Source organism: Macaca mulatta, chromosome 6, assembly GCF_049350105.2.
Source record: "Macaca mulatta isolate MMU2019108-1 chromosome 6, T2T-MMU8v2.0, whole genome shotgun sequence".
In the NCBI taxonomy this organism is placed as follows: Eukaryota; Metazoa; Chordata; class Mammalia; order Primates; family Cercopithecidae; genus Macaca; species Macaca mulatta.
In genome coordinates, this window is record NC_133411.1 from 79,811,269 (window position 1) to 79,830,713 (window position 19,445).

Below are 19,445 nucleotides of genomic sequence, written 5' to 3' on the forward strand. Positions count from 1 at the left end.
AATTTAAAACTAGACTGCCTCTTTGCTTGTTTCACTTCCATTACAACCTATTATGTTGAGAGTTTCCGTAGATATAATATTGTCGTGAACGGAGTAGAAATTAAATGAGGAAGGAAGCTCAAAAATGAAATGCAAAGTTCCTATAAAATTATCTTTGGGTGCCTGTGGTTTTAATTTTAACATACCTCAATGCGCTTTAAAATGGCATAGAATCAGATTTGAAAATGTACACGAAAGTAACTTATTTTATTTGAAGTCATTTAAAAGTAATTTCTGATCTCCTACCACGGTTTTCACTTAGGAGGTTCAAATGAAAAATCACGGCATGATGCTGTTGTTAAATTCTCTCAGAAAATATTTAAGTCTGTTCTATACCGAGTTCCTACTTACCCCATATAGAAACTTTAAGTAGAAAAGAAAAACTAAGAAGGGGACAACTGAAGCCAATTATTCTGGTGAATTTTCTTTGAAAATTAAGCATTTTTATTTCTGAAAAAGTGTAAAAATCTTACATTTAGAATAGTACAATAATAATTGCCAGTAAAATTTACAATACTCCTTGTAAAGAATATGCAGTAAGTACAAAAAAATTCCGCACGTCTGTTATGATACAAAACACAGGTTGAAATAAGAAATGATAATTTTGACTTTTTTTCTTGTGTAAACATGTTAACCATTTTTTTCCTTTTCATGAAAAAGTACACCAGACAAGTGTCCTCAAAAAAGAATTGCTTCGTTGGTATTCTTCAAGACCTTTACTATTTTTGTATTATTCTTTTGAACATTATTTTTTAACGCCTGGACCTGAGAATCTCTACACCTCAAAAAGGCTTAGTTGTTTTTCATCTACCAAAAGTCAAGGGAGCCTCTAGTGCCTGGACAGGGCGGACCCCCTTCCCCGGCACCCTCTTCCTCCCCACTCCAGGTCGGGGGGGCTGTAGCATAGGACGGCTTTGCATAAATAGAGGGACCCGCAGAGCCGAAAAGCGCGCCCGAGCTGTTGACAGTTTCGTCCGAGAATTCGCAGCGGCGAAAATAGGCGCGCGAGGTCGAGAGGGGCCACGCCGGGAGGAACGAACAAAACACCGAACCACTGAGACGAGAAAAGGAGCCGGGATTCCTACCTTCTTCCTCGAGCGCGCTAACATAGCGTTATTAACAATTGGATATCCTAGCAGTAAAGTTCTCGACACTGGACAGGGCAGTCCCTTGGTGCAAAGTCCCCAGGGCGGCAGACGAGGAGACGGAGGAGGCGGCGGCGGCAGCGGCTGCCACGAGGGAGCGGGTGAGCGCGGCCGCCGGGCCCACGGCCGCCTGCGCTGCGCAGCCTCCTCCGCTGGATCCGGGCGCGGGCGGAGCAGCCACAGGCGAGGGCGAGGGCGAGGCCTGAGCCGCGGCGGCGGCCTGCGCGGCGGCAGCGGCAGCGGCGGCCGGGCCCAAGCTGCCCCCGATGATGCTCTCGATGGAGAAGGGCGAGCGCGCCAGCGCTGAGGCGCCCGGGCCGCCCGCCTTAGCCGCGGAGGCCGGCAGGGGGCCGGGCAGGGCGGCGCCGAGCGGGTGCGGCCGGTAGCCGAAGGCGGTCCGGGCCAGCTCGGCGGCCGCGCCATGCGGCGGCGGGGGCGGCGGGGGCGAGTGCGGGTGGAAGGCGGCGGCGGCTGCGGCGGCCGCGGCAGCAGCGAAGAGGGCCGAGGGCGGCGCGTAAGGCGGCAGCTGCAGGCCGTAGCCGCAGCCGTAGGGGCCGTAGCCGTAAGCATGCGGGGGCGGCGGCGGCGCGGGCGGGAAGAGCGCGGCGGCTGCTGCCGGGTCGCCCGCGCCCCCTGCGGCTCCTGCGCCGCGCAGCAGTAGCGACTCGGCGGCCGCAGCGTTGGGTGGGAGTAGCGGCTGCCGCTTGAAGCGCTTCCTCCGGCGCAGGAAGCTGCCGTTGTCGAACATGTCGGCGGACTCCGGGTCCAGCGTCCAGTAGTTGCCTTTGCCTGGGTTGCCGGGCTCGCGGGGTATCTTGACGAAGCAGTCGTTGAGCGAGAGGTTGTGGCGGATGCTGTTCTGCCAGGCGGGGAACTTCTCTCGGTAGTAGGGGAAGCGGCCACTGATGAACTCGCAGATCTCGCTCAGCGTCAGCCGCTTCTTGGGGCTCTGCAGGATGGCCATAGTGATGAGCGCGATATACGAGTAGGGCGGCTTCACCAGCGGGTTCTTGGCGCCGCTACCCGCGCTCCCGCCGCCGCCGCCGCTGCCGCCGCCCGCGCCGCCGCCGCCCCCACTGGCTCCTGCCCCCGCCGCTGGGGCCGGGGCCGGGCCCGGGGGCGCCGGGGAGCCCCCAGCAGGCGGGGCCAGCAGGATGTCATCGTCGTCGTCCTCCTCCTCCAGATCCTCCAGCTCGTCCTCCCCGGCGTAGGAGCGCCGCCGCCGCCGCGCGGGGACAGCCAGCCGGGGCCCGCCACCGCCGCCCTCGTCGTCGTCCTCCTCTTCCTCGTCGTCTTCGTCCTCGCCCTCCCCCACCACGTCGATGTCTGTTTCCTCGGCGAGGCCGGAGGCATCGGACATCTCAGTGCTCAGGGTCATAGCTGTGGCGTGGCGGTGGCGGGGCGGCGCATGGGGGCGCCGGGCTCCGGGTTCCCTCTGCGCCCCAGCCCTGGTCCCGGGCGGCAGGCCCGGCCGGGGGGCGCCACGCTGGGGGCGCTGCGACTGCGGCTGCCGGAGCTGCGCCGGGGCTGCTGGGTGGCGGCGGAGTCTCGCGCGCAGACTTTGTAACTCCTGCGCCGCCGCGGTAGCCGGGCGGATGCTGCGCTCACTGGGCTCCGCTCGCGTCCGTCCCGGGCAGAGCACTTGACCTTCTCCTCTCGGAGCAGCTTTTGCCCCGTCGGTTGAGGAGGGGGTGGCGGGGCCCGGGCGGGCGAATCAGAATTCCTGGCGCCCAAGAACGTGCGGGACGGGTGAGAGTCTAGGAACAGAGCTCGGCGAGGCCAGGGCTGAGTCCAGGAGAGGGCGGACCTTCCTCGGCTTATAGCAGAAGGGGGCCTGTCACATGGTGTGCACGTCAGAGCGCTGCCGAGGGAAGAAAGCCTAGGAAATCAGCCCTGTTCGGGAGAGAAAATTCACCCGTAGGAGGGAGGCAGCAGCTGAGAAGAGTTGGGAGGAGAGGGGACCTCACTATTTCCTGCCAAAGGGGCTAATGCCCGAATTACCTGGCGTTCTGCACCGAGGGCCGCTGCACGAGTTAGACTTCCCAGCCTCCTCAATTAGTCCTCCTCCCTAACCTCAGCAGCCCACCCGCGACACTCTAGTTTGACCCCTCGACAGCCTGTAGAAGCCGTCCAGCCGGGGGATAACCACCCCACTGTCTGACGTAGTCCCTGGGGTACGCTCTGGGGTCTGTTGGGGGTGTCCAACTCCCCTAGATCGGGCGAGCGACTCCCCATTGGATCTGATGAGAAGCCCCCCAATTTAATCACGATAAGAATTGTTTATTGACTCCTTAGCCCATTCTCTTAGGTTTTACTCCAAAGACGTTTATTTTCCATCTGTTAATAAAATTGCTCTGAGACTGGCGTTTTAGTCACTTCTCTGCAGTTGAATGCCCCAGAGACTTGACAGTTAAACTAAGCCACTCTAATGAGACGATCTGACAAATGTCATGGGAATAAAGAACATAATAATTGAATTCGGAAAAGAAATAGAAAATTTTAGTGAAAACCCAAATACACGCACAAAAATTGCACCTAGAAACTACTGAAAAGTTCGACCAACCTGGCCAACATGGTGAAACCCTGTCTCTACTAAAAATACGAAAAAATTAGTAGGTGGCGCCTGTAATCCCGGCTACTCAGGAGGCTGAGGCTGAAGAATCGCTTGAACCTGGGATGCGGAGGTTGCACTGAACCGAAATCGTGCCACTGCACTCCAGCCGGGGCAACAAGATCGAAACTCCGCCTAAAAAAAAAAAAGAAAAAAAGTTCGTTCATAATGGGGCTATGTAGTTCTCAGTAGGAGGAACATTCTAGTCAGCACTTTTCATAGTAATCTCAAAATACTTAAATTACGTAACGTATACATATTTCTACTGAGTCTTTTTAAATAGAAACTATAATGATAGATGACTTTAAGATAAACTTTAAAAAATGTGTTTTTGGAAAATCCTTAAATATTGTTAATACTTTCTGGTGAAATGAAGATTTTTTTTATGAGATTCAAGTTCCGCTCAATTCAGTTTTCTTTTCAGGTGACAAGATAGTGGAAATAATTAAGATATGCTCTTTTAAATATATCTTTATCACCAACTCAAACGAGCTATTTTGGCTAGTGGGAAAATCCTAATAGTTTGTTGAATTCACATTCACTTATTTGTGCATTTCCTAAAATGCTTCTATTTCAAAGAGGGGAGCTTGCCCCAAAAGTTTAACTTTCTGATTAAAATGACCTCTTGACAAGAACTAAATCAAACTTCAATGACGTTCTGTAGTAACAGCCATCAGCTGCCCTTGTGTATATCATTTTATCGACCAAGTACTTTTCACATTTTGAAACGTGTCATTACTACCTCTATCAATCACAGAGCCTCAAAAATAAACTGTTTCCCCATCTAAAGACCTCTATTAAAATCGAGTTTTTGTTGCTGAGGACTGCTACCACCAGTTACATTTACACATGACCCATAAAGACTATCATAGGTCTTTGAACAATCTATGAGAAAGCCTCGACGTTCTAAATTGTTTTTCATTGACTCTCGTTTGATATATGACTGAACCATTTAATTACTGTAATAGGCTGAGCATTAACCTGAGCCAACATTAATCAGCACTATTAATCAGGCATCACATTTCTTTGTTGATGCAGCCAGGAGTCCTTACCAAGGAGTTCACTTTTACATTGGAAAGTTTAAGTTTTATAAGTACTCAGTCGATATCTAAATAAACACCATGACTTTCGCAGCACTGAGGGTTGGTGTGTGGCGAAGTTATTCAAAGATGAAACAGAGAGGAAGAATTTGTTCGCGGACCATTAATTACTTTAGGTGACCGGTTACAGCCATCATAACGCTCATGGCGTGGGAGATAGACTGCGTTCGTTTGTAACTTTATCCGCAAGTTCCTCCCCCAAAGGGTTAAGAGGCTCTTCCCTGGAAACGTTTGCAAAATGTGGCGAATTATCTCCTGGCCACTCCGGGGAAAGTGTTAGGACTTACTGAAGGTCAGAGTGGAAGATCAGCCCAGAGGGACCGCTGCAGAGACGGAGAAGTGTCACTAAGATTTAGGCGAGCTTTACTGAAGTCCCACATTTGGATGTGACCACTTGTTTTGTTTGCTTAGTTAAGCTCCATGTTTGTATGCAACCTTTAGTTCCGACTTCGCGAAATTCCCCAAGCGCGGAAACCCAAGCGATTCAGGTCTTGCGCGACCCCCTTGTCTCCCCCGTCGTCCCCCACCCCGGGCCTCCCTCCCTACAGCGCTCCCAGCATTCGGCCCCAGCTGGTAACTCTCCCCCGGCTCCCCGCCCCCAAGCTGATACAAGGGACCAAAACCTTTCCCAGCGGCGAGCCAGGGAAGCGACGCGGCGACCCCCGTCCCGCGCAACCCGCTCGCGTGGACACGGAAAGTGGCTGGGCGCGGGTCCCCGGTGGTGCCTGCGTGGGGCAGAGCTGCCCCCTGGCGGCGGAGCGACGACCTGCGGGCCCTCGCGCCCGGGCCGGGAACTCCCTGGGAGCGCCGGGAACTCACTCAGCAGCCTGCGTTTCCCGAGTGTGGGCAGCCCGCTCCCGGGCGTCCCTGCCACAGGCTGCGGGCGGCCGGGACTGGGTGGGAGTGGAGGCAGGTCCTTGGACTGCAGGCTTCGGCTTTTTACCCCCCGCAAGTGGTTTGGGCGCTCCAGGAGCCCCGGCGCGGTGGTCACGTGGATTACTTTCGGTGAGAACCGGAGAGGTTGCGCTACCCTGGGAAAGGCTCTCTGCCTCCGCCCTTTGTCCTTTGCCCCTGACCATGAGCGCCCCAGGCCCAGGGACCTCCTTCGGCGGATGAGGGCTGGCAGAGACCTGGAGGCTCAGACTTACCGGGCAGGATCCTAGGCTATTCCTTGTGCATCCCAGAATTTTACCCATGAACGTGAATATGAACGTGTTTTCAACCCCGGCGGTTTCCCCGGCGCCTCGACCCTCCTTTGAAGAGTCATCCTAGAAGGCTGTATTGAGATACTGTTTGTGCCTGTCACTCTGAGCCCTGTAAACAGACAGAAGAAAACGCGAGTCCCTGGTCTGAGGGTGCTCCGTCCCGTGGGTAACCAGGTAGGTAGTTACTCTGCCCGATGATGAGGTACTCCTGAGCGCCCCCACGAAAGGGACGGATGCCGGGAGTCGCTGCTCTAGGGCCCATTCAGCCTTCGCTGTCCTTCCTCGGGGCTACAGGCATTTCCATTCCTGTTAAACTCAAGCGTCGGGGGCCAAAACCTGGGCTCTGAGTTGTTTATTGCTTACTTGGCTAGTAGGGGGAGGGGCGAGTAGGGTTGTAAAATATACATAATTTACCATTTTAACGATTTTAAGTGTACGGTTTAGAGGCACTAAGTACATTCACATTGTTGTGCAACTATTACCACTACCCATTTCCAGAACTTTTCCATCATCCCAAACTGAAATTTTTTACCCATTAAAAAGTAACTCCCCATTTCCCCAACCATCCTTCTACACCCCCCAACCTTTCACCAGATCCTGGCAACCACTATTCTACTTTCTGTCTCTATGAATTTATCTACTCTAGGTACATCATCTGAGTGGAATCATAATCACATTTGTCCCTTGTGTCTGGCTTTTTTCTCTTAGCATAATGTCTTTAAGGGTCATCCTTGTGGAAGCATGTATCAAAATATCTTCTTTTTACGGCTGAATATGTTCCATTGAATGTATATGCCCCATTTTGTTTATCCATCCATCCATCCATCCATCTGTCCATCCATCCATCCATCCATCCATCCAGTGGTGGACATTTGGGTTGCTTCTCTTTTTCTGTTAGTTCTTGAACCTCCACTCACTTAGCTCTTTGTCTACTCTGCATGCAGTAGACACTGATAAAATGTTTGATATATTCATTTTCCTGTATCTTTTTCACCCCAGAAACCCTCAAAGGAAGCCCGTTGTCCTAACAGAACACACACATTGGTGAAGTGAGGGGGAAGGTGTCTGCTGACAGAAAAATGTAAGGGGGACTCGCCCTTCTGGATTTGAAACCTCAACTTGTTCACAATTTTGAAACTTTCAGATTCAGACTCTGCAGATCACCTTCAGTAAAAAGGCATGAGTCAAGACTCCTCCACAATTAGTTCTGGACAAAATTGTGATCATCCCCACTCCCACCCCATGCTTTTACATCCTTACTCCCCCTCCTTACCTGTCCCGCTCCTTGGGAGCCCCAAGATGGTCTAAACTTTTTCTCTGGCTGTCTAGGGCACTCCACTACAGCATTCTCCTGTAGTGTAACATTACCTACCACTCATGCTGGTTCCCATGTGCCAAGCTAATTTCAACAACGGGTGAAGTGGACATCTCCATGTGATGACTGAGGAGATAGATTCTGGATGTTGCTACTAAGCCTCATGGAGGCAGCCATGACAGAGCAGAGCCTTCCGTCCTCCTGTTCCAGGTCGGTAGCCTCTCCTAAGGCAGGACTCCATCGGCCAGGCTCTTTCCACCCCCACCCTGCTTCTTCAAGCCAGCTCTTACTTGGTCTGGCAATAAGTCTGGGTAAGCTGCTATTGACTGACGGTGTTTGGTGCCTTTCCCAAGAGTGGGTACATTTTAACCTGGGCATCCTCTTGATACCGCCTTAATCAAGGTTCCAGTGGTGGGTCTTTTATAGAGAGTGTGGTTGGGAGGTGAGATTCCTTTGTGAAGAAGATATTTTAGTGGTCTCTAGGTCCCACTAGGCAGCTTGTGCTTGCCTGACAATTCCTTAAACAAGCATTTCACGGCCTGAGCAGGACTCAGACATCCTCAAGAATTCAGAATGTCAGCAAAAGTCCAAATCTGTGTTTTATAACGCCAAAATTATATACATGGACTCAGGAATTTTCCTTACATTGTTAACCTGGACTGGTCCTCCCATCCTAACACACGCCCACAGACTTATTTAGCTCCTCATCTCAGTGGTTTGTAGTGGCACATGTTTAGATTTCGAACCCCAAAGTCAAAAGCTCATAAAGTATTTTTTATCATGAATTCAACTGAAAAATACACACATTTCCATTCCAGAGAGGACTCCTCGTGTTGGGGGCTACATTCAACACCAGACTCTCCAGAGTACATCTTTGCAGCTCTATAAACTTCTGGTATTTGTTCACATTGTCTAATAATTTCCTGGAAATAGACTTAGTATTTTTAGTTATAAGAAGAATTGAAAAATAATATTGCTGTTCTAGAAGAAGACATTTATTTATTTTGCATTTGTAGTTCACCCAGAGGTTGGCTGTGCAGACAAATCTCTCTGCTTGGGAAGGACAGGGCTCTCTAAAGTGATTCTAGGGATGCAATTGTCTACAAGTCACACTGAAAATGAAAAGTATGTTTATGAGGCCATGAGAAAGCCTTGTCATAAGCTGTAATTTCGTGTGTGTATTTAAAATGTGTTTGGTGACCAACCTTTTCTATAACACACATATGCACACACACACTCTTTATTGCCTGATGTCCAGGCTTAAACTGAGACTGAACTATCACCTCTCTGTTACGCATATGCAAACACACTGAAACCTCTTTGTCTACACTCAGTGTGGCACTTCACCTGATTCCACCATCTGACACCAGGCTGCAAGTCATAGGTTGCATGCAGTAAAGTACATACACCCCTTTGCAGAAGGCATTCTCAATAGCTTCCACTAGAGGCACATGTGAGCACCTTTGCTAGAAAGCTTTGGTTGGCTAGCCTTCCAGAGCAGAAAAAACTGGGAATGGCCTGAACCCAAAATTTACAGAAAAGTAAATACAAACAATGAATGATCACTACTAATCAGAGACATGCAAAATAGGAAACAGAAAACTCTGTCAAATTAGCAAATTACGTGAGGATGATGAACATGATGGTAGGAACTCAGTTACACACTCCTGTGGAACTGTAAAGTCATACAAATCTTTCAGCAAACAATTTGGCAAAACAGAGCTTGGATCTTAGTGTCCGTTCCCTTGAATCCATTCATTCTAGATTCTATTTTATGGAAATAACCAGAAATATGAGTAAATATTTATGTACAAACTGTTTGTTGCAGTTATTTAAGAAGCAAAAAAATAGAAACATTCTAAATGCTCGGGATTAAATATATTATTCTTATGTTGGAATATTTTGCAATCATTAAAGCAAGGTCTGTGAACAGTTTTAATAACTTGAGAAAATCTTAAAGTTAAGAGAAAGATTCAGATAGAAAATTACATACAGTATTTTCTCAATAATTTAATGTGCTAAACATGCAAATAGAAGGACTGGAAGAAAATACAATAAAATGTCAATTGGTTAACTCTGGGTGAAATTATGGGTGGTTTTTATTTTGTTATTTATACTGTATTTTTCTATGTTTTCCAAATTTTTCAGCCTGAGCAATTTCCAAAGTGCTGAGTTGAGACAGCTGAGGAGCACAATTAGTGTAAAAGAAAGACTACAGATGGAACAGGTCATGTCATTTGAAGCATAATTATAGGAATAGACATCAAGAATTTAAAGCAAACATAATACATATATCAAAGAGGGAGGGGACTTATTAGTAACATTAAGCAAGAGAAAGAATTAATTGTTTTAAACCTAGTAGAAACATTAAGTATGAAGAAAGTAATAAAATAAAGGACAAATAGATGGAATAAATAGCAGAATGTAGCACAACAGTGTGACTATTGTCAATAATAATTAATTGTACATTTTAAAAATAACTAGAAGAGTATAATTGAATTGATAGTAACACAGAGGATAACAGCTTGAAGGGGTGGATACCTCATTCCCCATGATGGGATTATTATGCATTACCTGCCTACATCAAAACATCTCATATCCCCCATAAATATGTACACCTACTATGTACCCACAACAATTTTTTTAATTTCTTTTAAAAAAAAAAAACCCTCATCTGGGGCCACAACAATTTAATTTTTAAGAAACAAATACGAAGCAGAATAGATACAACTGAAGAATGCACTGGGTTTGAAGAGTTTGAGGAGCTCTCCCAAGAGCAGCAGGAAAAGAAAAATTCTGGCTCATGAAATCAATTTAGTGCATTTTGACCACAACTGAAAGAGAATAGAACAGAACAGAATGGGATGGGTTAGGACAGAAAACATCACTGCACAACACATAACAATGCTAAGAATATTTTGTGAAAACTTTATTTCAGTTACTTTTATTTTTAAATTTTTATGTGTGTGTATGTATACTGAGTTTCTATGTAAAATGATCTCTTGGTTTGCTTGAGCCCAGAAGTTCAAGACCAGCCTGGGCAACATAGGAAGACCCTATCTGTACAAAAAATAATAATTAAAAATAAGTAAAATAATTTCTTAGTGTGGGTTACAATAAAAAAGTTTGAAAGCTCCTCTTTTATTTTATTTATTTTAGATTCAGTAGGTACATGTACAAGTTTGTTACATGAATATATCGCATGATACTGAGGTTTGTGCTTCTATTGAACCTGTCGCCCAAATAGTGAACATAGTACTTAATAGGCGGGTTTTCAACCCTTGCCCTCTTCCCTAATTTTAGAGTCCCCAGTGTGTCTATTATTCCCATCTTTGTGTCTATGTGTATCCCATATTTAGCTCCCATTTATAAGTGAGAACATATAGTATTTGGTTTTCTGTTTCTGCATTAATTCATTTAAGATAATGGCCTTCAGCTGCATCCATGTTGCTGCAAAGACATGGTTTCATTCTTGTTTATGGCTGCATAGTATTCCATGGTATATATGCACCACATTTTCTTTATCCAGTCCACCGCTGATGGACACCTAAGTTGATTCCATGTCTCCTATGGTGAATAGTGCTGTGATAAATGTACAAGTGCAGGTGTCTTTCTGATGGAATGATTTCTTTTCCTTTGGATATATACCCAGTAATGAGATTGCTGGGCTGAATGGTAATTCTATTTTTAGTTCTTTGAGAAGTCTCCTAACTGCTTTCCACAGGAGTTGAACTAATTTACATTTCCACCAACAGTGTCTAAGTGTTCCTTTTTCTGTACAACTCTGCCACCATCTGTTTGTCCCCATTGCTTTCATATCCTCTCTCCATATTCCATAGGCCCTCATAGTGTCATTCCTACTCCATACGCCACTGCTGTGGTAATCAGTGTGCCATGGAACAACCTGGCCGTGAAAATTTTGGAAAAGATGAGGTACATCAAGAAAGCAGTTGACTTTACTGCAACACTTTGAAATGTTTAGGTTTGTTTTGTACATTGTGACTCTTTCAGAGGACTATACATATGATGTAATATTTTCCAAATTTATTTTACTATGGGATACCAGTTTGGGAAATGGCATTCACTGAAATAATGTGATACAGACAGGGCGCAGTAGCTCTCATCTGTAATCCCAGCACTTTGGGAGGCTGAGGCACGAGGATCGCTTGAGCTTGAGCTCAGGAGTTCAAGGCCAGTCTGGGCAACATAGTGAAACCCCTGTTTCTTGAAAAAAAAAAAAATTCCAAAAAGTTGCAGAGTTAACAGTAACTTTCTAATTTCCCAGATTTAAAATTCCTCTCATTCATTTACTTAACAAATACTTATTTTATTGAGTGTCTACTATGGGGCAAATACTGTTCTAGGAACTTGGGATACATCAGTAAACAAATAGACAAAAGTCTTTGCCCTCAAAAGCTTTACAGATTTAACAGAAGAAAGACCATAAGAAATAAGTAAACTGAATACCTTAATTAATTAATGATATCATATGTTAAAAGGTAATATTTGCCGTGTGGAAAAATATAGAACAGCTAAGGGAGCTGGAGGTAGTAGTGGCGGGGCAGAATGGAAAGGACAGGTGGGTGGAAATTTTAAACAGTGAGCAAAGACTAGAATAATGCTACGCTGGATATCTGGGGGGAAAGGATTCCAAGCAGGAGAAACAATTTGGGCAAAGGCACGAGTAATCTTAAATAAAAATAATTTTAAAGACATGTTACAAACTATTATTTAATTATCCCCAAATGTAGTGGCTTAAAACCATCATTTCATTATGCTAACACCTTTTTTGACTCAGGAATTAACAAAGAGAATCAAAGGGTGAAAGTTGTCTTAATTTATATCTCTATCAGTCAATGCTAGCTGTCAGCTGGGATTGTCAGCTAGAACACCAACATGTGAACTTTTCTGGTGGCCTGGGCTTCCTCACAGACCAGTCTTCCAAGAGAATCAGTGGAAGGTGTATTCCCTTTTATGACCTGGCCTAGGAAGTCATGTAATGTCACTTCCACAGTAATTATAAGCTACCCAGATTTGAGAGGAGGATTTAGTTTGCTAGGGCTGCCATAACAAAGTACTGCAGACTGGTGGCCTGAATAAGAGAAATGTATTGTCTCACAGTTCTGGAAGCTGGAAGTCCAAAATCAAGGGGTTGGTAGGGTTAGTTCCTTCTGAGGGCTGAGAGGAAGGATCTGCTCCAGGCCTCTCTCCTTGGCTCTCCTCGGCTCTCCTCTCTTCTCTCTCTGTCTCATCACATCATCTTCCCGCTCTGTGTGTCTGTGTCAATTTTTCCCCTTTTTAAAAGTACACCAGTCATACTGCATGAGGGCCCACCCTAATGAGTTCATTTTACTTGATTAACTGTGTAAAGACCCCATCTCTGATTAAGTTCACATTCTGAGGTACTGTAGGTTAGAACTTCAACATAAGAATTTTTGGGGAAACACAGTTTAACCCATAAAAGGAACATAGACCCAACTCTGAATGGGAGGAGTCTTCAAGTCACCATGTAAAAAGTGCATGGGAGATGTGGGTACTGCCATCTTTGAAAAATATAGTTTGCCACATCATGACATAAAAAGTTTGATAATGAAGCTGGCCATGGTGGCTCATGCCTGTAATCCAAACACTTTGGGAGGCCGAGGCGGGCAGATCACGAGGTCAGGAGTTCGAGACCAGCCTGGCCAATATGGTGAAACCCCATCTCTACTGCAAATACAAAAATTAGCCAGGTGTGGTGGCACATGCCTGTAGTCCTAGCCACTGGGGAGGCTGAGGCAGAAGAATCGCTTGAACCTGGGAGGCAGAGGTTGCAGTGAGCTGAAATCGAGACACTGCACTCCAGCCTGGGCAACAGAGGGAGATTCCGTCTCAGAAAAAAAAAAAAAAAATTAATAATAAGGTCAGGCACAGTGGCACATGCCTGTACACCAAGCTACTTGGGAGGCTGAGGCACAAGAATCGCTTGAACCCAGGAGGCAGAGGAGACAGCGAGATGAGATTGCACCACTGCACTCCACCCTGCGTGACAGAGCAAGATCCTGTCTCAGAAAAAAAAAAAAAAAAAAAGAAGAAGAATATATGAGAGTCCATGACAACTTATACATTTCTATAAATCAGCCCACATCAAAATAAAACATAACTTGGGGGGAACTACTTTTATATGTTTTTTTAAAATTTTTTGTGATAGGGTCTCACTCTGTCACCCAGGCTAGGGTTCAGTGGCACGATCATAGATCACTGCAGCCTCAGACTCCTGAACTCAAGCAATCCTCCCACTTCAGCCTCCAAAGTAGGTGGGACTACAGGAATGTGCCATCACACTCAACTCATTTTCTTTTCTTTTTCTTTGTTTTTTTTTTTGTTGTTGTTTTTTTTTTTTTTTTTTTTTTTTTTTGTAAAGACAACGTTTCACTGTTTCCCTGACTGTGTTGCATGTTTTTATAGTGAGTGAAAACGCATATACCAACTGTCTGGTTCCAGACAAGACACCTGGAAAAATCTATGACTGACTCTCTCCCAAGGCAATTCAAGTCCATGCTTCAAAAACCAGTGCTTTCAGCAAATCATTATTTCTGGCCCAAGGATTTGCTTTACTTTAAGCTCCTTCACTAATTTGCTTATTTGTAGTAGACATTTGCTATTAGTTGCTGTAGTTCAACCTTGACCAATCTTGTCTTCACTCAGAGGAATTCGTGCCTGTTAGTTTTATTTTATGTGCAAAGTAAATGAAACATGTATTATTACAAATTCTAGGAGAAACAAATGTTAATAAGTACTTGCTATAACAATAAATACTATCATGCTTTATTTCTTGCCATTATTGTTACTACTTGAGATGAATCTTGTGCAAAATAAACTTTAAACCTGGGTAGGGCTCCCACCAAACCCAGAAAGGTATTGTTAGCATCTTATTGCTCCAGTGCTCACCAGCAAATTTTCTGTAACATCAATCATTCAATAAAGATTACACAAAAGCCAGTATCTTTTTGCCCTCTCTAAACCCTAAACATTCCTTTTAAAAGTGAGTTGAAGAGACCCAGTTAGCCTACAATCCAATAGACTAATCTCCAGTTGCCTTTGGAGTATTTATCACCCTTGCTGCTTCGATTTCCCTAGCCTCTTTTCACTGTTCAGCCTTCTCCAAGTCCCGCTGCTCACCTGGGATGCACATATCACCAGACCAGGCTCACCACAGACCTACTGAATTAGAATCTCTAAAGGTGGGGCTCAGGAATTTATTTTGCTTTGTTTGTTTTTTGTTGTTGTTGTTTTTGTTTTTTTGGAAGTTCCCCAGGTAATTTGAGTGATCATTTAGGTCTGATTACTACCAATATGTGTGCTAAAATTCAAGTTCCTTAAGCTAAGTATAAAAAGGGCTTCACCTCTGCTTGACTCTACAATTGTATCTCCTACTACTTCACACGTCATGATTTACCTATTTGCAATATTGAACAACCAATAGCTCACAATGCTAGACATACTGCCTTCCTCCTCTGGGCCCTTGCCTGGAACACCCTCTGCATACTTTGACTGCTGAACGACTTATTTTCCTTCCAAAATTTAGCCCTAGTGTCTGCTTCCAGAAAGCCTTCCCTGATGACCTCACCTCCACCTGCTCTGAATTCCGACTGCGCCTCGTTCACACAGCAGTCAGCACTCAGTGTGGAAAAATATTAATGAAACTGCCTTTGCAAAATTATGACTGAGACAGTGAAAGAGATCTAACTTAACCAACTCTGTTTTGCTTCTAACCCCCAAGCTATCCTTGTTCATTCCTAGGTGTAGGCTTAACTAACTTTGGGAGAAACTTATCAAAGATGGTAAGAGCCCTTTCCCAAAGCAGAACCCCTTCTTGCCTGGGACTGGATTGCCTTTGTAGAACTAACATTAGCCACAAGATTAGAAATTATGGTTTAGGAGTCATACAGCTGAAGGCTACAAGATTCTGACCCTCCCTAAACTGCTCCTAAGATCAGCGCTTGAGATATTTTGCAGACCCTGCACTTGATGGATCAGCTGGCCCCACACAGATCAATAAACTGGCTCATCTGATCTTGTGGCCTTCACCCAGGAACTGACTGAGCAAAAGAAGACAGCTCCAATTCCCTATGATTTCATCTCCTACCAATCAGCACTCCTGGCTCACTGGATTCCTCCCACCCACCAAGTTATCCTTAAAAACTGCTTCCCAAATGCTTGGAGAAACTGATTTAAGTAATAATAAAACTCTGCTCTCCCCGCCAGCTGACTTTTTGGGGATTACTCTTTTTCTATTGCAATTCCCCTGTCTTAAGGAATTGGCTCTGTCTAGGCAGCAGGTAAGGTAAACCCCTTGGGCAGTTACATTAATACTTGCTCACCTACCTATCTCCTCTGCTAAAGTGTGATCTATTTGAAGGCAGGCTCCACGTTATCTTCACCTCAGCATTCTCAAAAATGAACCCAGTGATGCAGGAGATAGAAATTATTTAGGCAGGTAGGCCGGGCGCGGTGGCTCAAGCCTGTAATCCCAGCACTTTGGGAGGCCGAGACGGGCGGATCACGAGGCCAGGAGATCGAGACCATCCTGGCTAACACAGTGAAACCCCGTCTCTACTAAAAAAATACAAAAAACTAGCCGGGCGAGGTGGCGGGCGCCTATAGTCCCAGCTACTCGGGAGGCTGAGGCAGGAGAATGACGTAAACCCGGGAGGCGGAGCTTGCAGTGAGCTGAGATCCGGCCACTGTACTCCAGCCCAGGCGACAGAGTGAGACTCCGTCTCAAAAAAAAAAAAAAGAAATTATTTAGGCAGGTAGTGAGGGTAAAAGAGTCCTCAGCAAGATTTCCCTTTTAATAAAAAGCAGTCCCCAAATAATTTCTTTTCTAACAAAGGGCAGCTGCAGATATAGATAAGCAAGCTGAAAGCTTGCATGAGTGAATGCCAGCAGCTGTGCCAATAGGAAAAGGCTACCTGGGGGCCAGGCATGTTCAGCATGGAGGCTCCATCTTCCCTTTTCTTTGTCAACCACATGTGCAATAAAGAAGCAGGCAACATGGCGCCAGCCAGGTAGAGAACCTATTCAAATAATAAAGATTATGGTGGGCTGGCCAGCTTCTTTGCACGCTATGTAAATGGCACACCTGGTCCAACTAATCTTTTGGGCCCTATGTAAATCAGATACCATATCCTCAAGAGATTTTTTCTTTCTTTTGCCTATTAGACCTCTGCTCTTAACCTCACTCCTTGTGTGTCCACATCCTTGATTTCCTTGGCATAAGGCAACGAACCTCAGGTATAACCTCAGACAAATGATGCCGCTTCACCAGGGCTGGATTGAATTAGAATAAACTGGTTTTATGGGAATATGCAGTGTGGGCCTTTATCAAGCAATTTAAGTCTCCTTTGTAGGAGCTGTTGGATATTATTGTACTGAACAAGGCCACCAAGTGTTCTGTTACTCTGCAGGCCCTGAAGTGGTCAGGAAGATTTTCTTTCAGTGTTAAACACAGTACATGACCAGTTTGAGTGACTCATGCCTATAATCCCAACACTTCAGGAGGCCGAGGCAGGTGGATTGCTTGAGCCCAGGAGTTCAAGACCAGCCTGGGCAACACAGTGAAACCCCATATCTACAAAAAAACGAAAATTAGCCAGGTGTGGTGGTACATGCCTGTGGTCCTAGCTACTTGGGTGGCTGAGATGGGAGGATCAATTGAGCCTAAGAGGTAGAGGTTGCAGTGAGCCATGATTGCACCACTGCACTCTAGCCTGGGTGCCAGAGTGAGACCCTGAAAGAGAAAGAAAGAAAGAGAGAAAGAGAGGGAAGGAAGGAAGGAAGGAAGGAAGGAAGGAAGGAAGGAAGGAAGGAAGAAAAGAGAAGAGAAGAGAAGAGAAGAGAAGAGAAAAGAAGAAAGAAGGAAGGAAGGAAGGAAGGAAAGGAAGGAAGGAAGGAAGGAAGGAAAGAAAGAAAGAAAAGAAAAGAGAAAAGAAAAGAAGAAAGAAGGAAGGAAGGAAAGAAAGAAAGAAAAAGAAAGAAAGAAAGGAAGAAGGAAAGAAAGAAAGAAAAAGAAAGAAAGAAAGAAAGAAAGAAAGAAAGAAAGAAAGAAAGAAAGAAAGGACCCAGACCAAAACAAAACCAAACAAAAAAATCCCACAGTAGACATTAATTTTTTTCTTTGCCAGAAAGCAGGTCCTTATAAACAGGAGAACAGGTGATGAAAGAAAAACTTCAGCCAAAATAAATTTAAAGGAGTTTAACTGAGCAATGAATGATTCCTGGATTGGTCAGCCTCCCAAGCCAGAGTAGGCTCAGAGTCTCCAGTGTAGTCAGCGGCTAGTAGAAGATTTATGGACAGAAAAAGAAAAGTGTCATACAGAAAATGGAAGTGAGGTACAGAAACATCTGGATTGGTTACAGCTCAATGTTTGCCTTATCTGAACATACTTGAAGTAGCTGGCTACATTGGATTGGCCAAAACTCGGTGATTGGCACAAGTGTAGGCTACAGTCTATTCACATCTCCACTTGTTATAGTCACGATGTACAGAAAAACCTTTAGGCCAAACTTAAAATATGTAAGGAGACAACTCTAGGCTAAACTTGATTTAACACAGGTATCATCTATACTTGCAACAAACTTGAAGGGTACTCACTAAAGTACAAAAAAAAAAATGCCAAATTGAGGCCCTCCACAGCCCCTCCTGGCACAGACACTTGCCTTTCCTCCTTTCTCCACTTGTATTTCACTTCACATCTCAGATGACAGAGGACCATGTTTGTCTACGTCCCTTCTATCTCTTCCTTGCTTGTAGCATTGACCAAGGTTGCAACTGCAGCCCATAACAAACTCTCCCAATTTAAGGCCATTAGTTTCCAGCCAAAAAAGGCTTCACAGATTATATAAAAGCCCAACTACACTAAGAATTTTAATGATACTTGTCTGGAGACTGGGGATTTCCCATTGCCCAACATTCAGAGGATAAGTCCTTGCTTCTTGCTCTGGCTGGTCTCTAGAGGGATGGCAAGCAGGACACTTGGGCACCTGAGAATTGACAGTACAATAGCAGTTCTCAAAGCTTTGGGGGCATTACAGTCACCTGGAGGGCTTGTTACAATAGACTGCTGCATCTCACTGATACAGGTGCTAAAAAGAAATTAGCCAGTTACTGAGGGTAAGAGTCCTCAGTAAGTTTTCCCTTATAACAAAAAGCAGCCCCCAAATCATTTCTTTTCTAACAAAGAGAAGCCTGTAAAATTGAGCTGCAGACATAGACAAGCAAGCTGGAAGCTTGCACGGTGAATGCCAGCAGCTGTGCCAGTAGGAAAAGGCTAACTGGGGGCCAGGCATGCTCAATATGGAGGCTCAATCTTCCCTTTTCTTTGTCAACCACGTGTACAATAAAGGAACAGGCAACATGGCACTGGCCAGGTAGAGAACCCAACGGCATAACAAAAGGTTATGGTGGGGCAGCCAGCTTCTAATTGCATGCTATGTAAATGGCACACCTGGTGCAAACAATCTTTTGGGCGCTATGTAAATCAGACACCACCTCCTCAAGCTCTTCTATAAAACCCTGTGCATTTCACCATGAAACCAGAAGACCTGCTCAGGAGCCCCTCTCTGCAGGAGAGAAAGGTTTTTATCTTTCTTTTGCCTATTAAACCTCCACTCTTAACCTCATTCCTTATGTGTCTACGTCCTTGATTTCCTTGATATGAGGCAATGAACCCCGGATGAACAATGCCACTTCACCACAGCCAGAATTGCTGATTCAGAGGACCTGGGATGTGGCCTGAGAATAGCATTTCTAAAAATTCCCTAGATGATTCTGATGCTGGTTCAGGGACCACACTTTGAGAACCACAATTGTAGAGTGCATCTAGGGGATTGGGAGGAAAGGGGAACCAAGCTACCAACCTGACTTGTTAAATCTAGAATAGTGGTTCTCAAACTTGTTCGCGTACTAGACATATCAGAATCATCTGGGGAGATTTAAAAGCTCTAGATGTGGTGGAGCGCAGTAGTTCACACCTCTAATCCCAGCAC

At 45.5% G+C, this 19,445-nt stretch overlaps 1 protein-coding gene across 1 annotated transcript; it reads right to left on the reverse strand.

The window, feature by feature from the left end:
• Positions 1–460: 460 nt before the first annotated feature.
• On the reverse strand, positions 461–2,977 carry FOXD1 (forkhead box D1). The gene has a single exon (XM_015140270.3). The coding sequence runs from the start codon at positions 2,560–2,562 to the stop codon at positions 1,156–1,158; it is 1,407 nt and encodes a 468-aa protein (XP_014995756.2). The 5' UTR covers positions 2,563–2,977; the 3' UTR covers positions 461–1,155.
• Between the last annotated feature and the right edge of the window lie 16,468 nt (positions 2,978–19,445).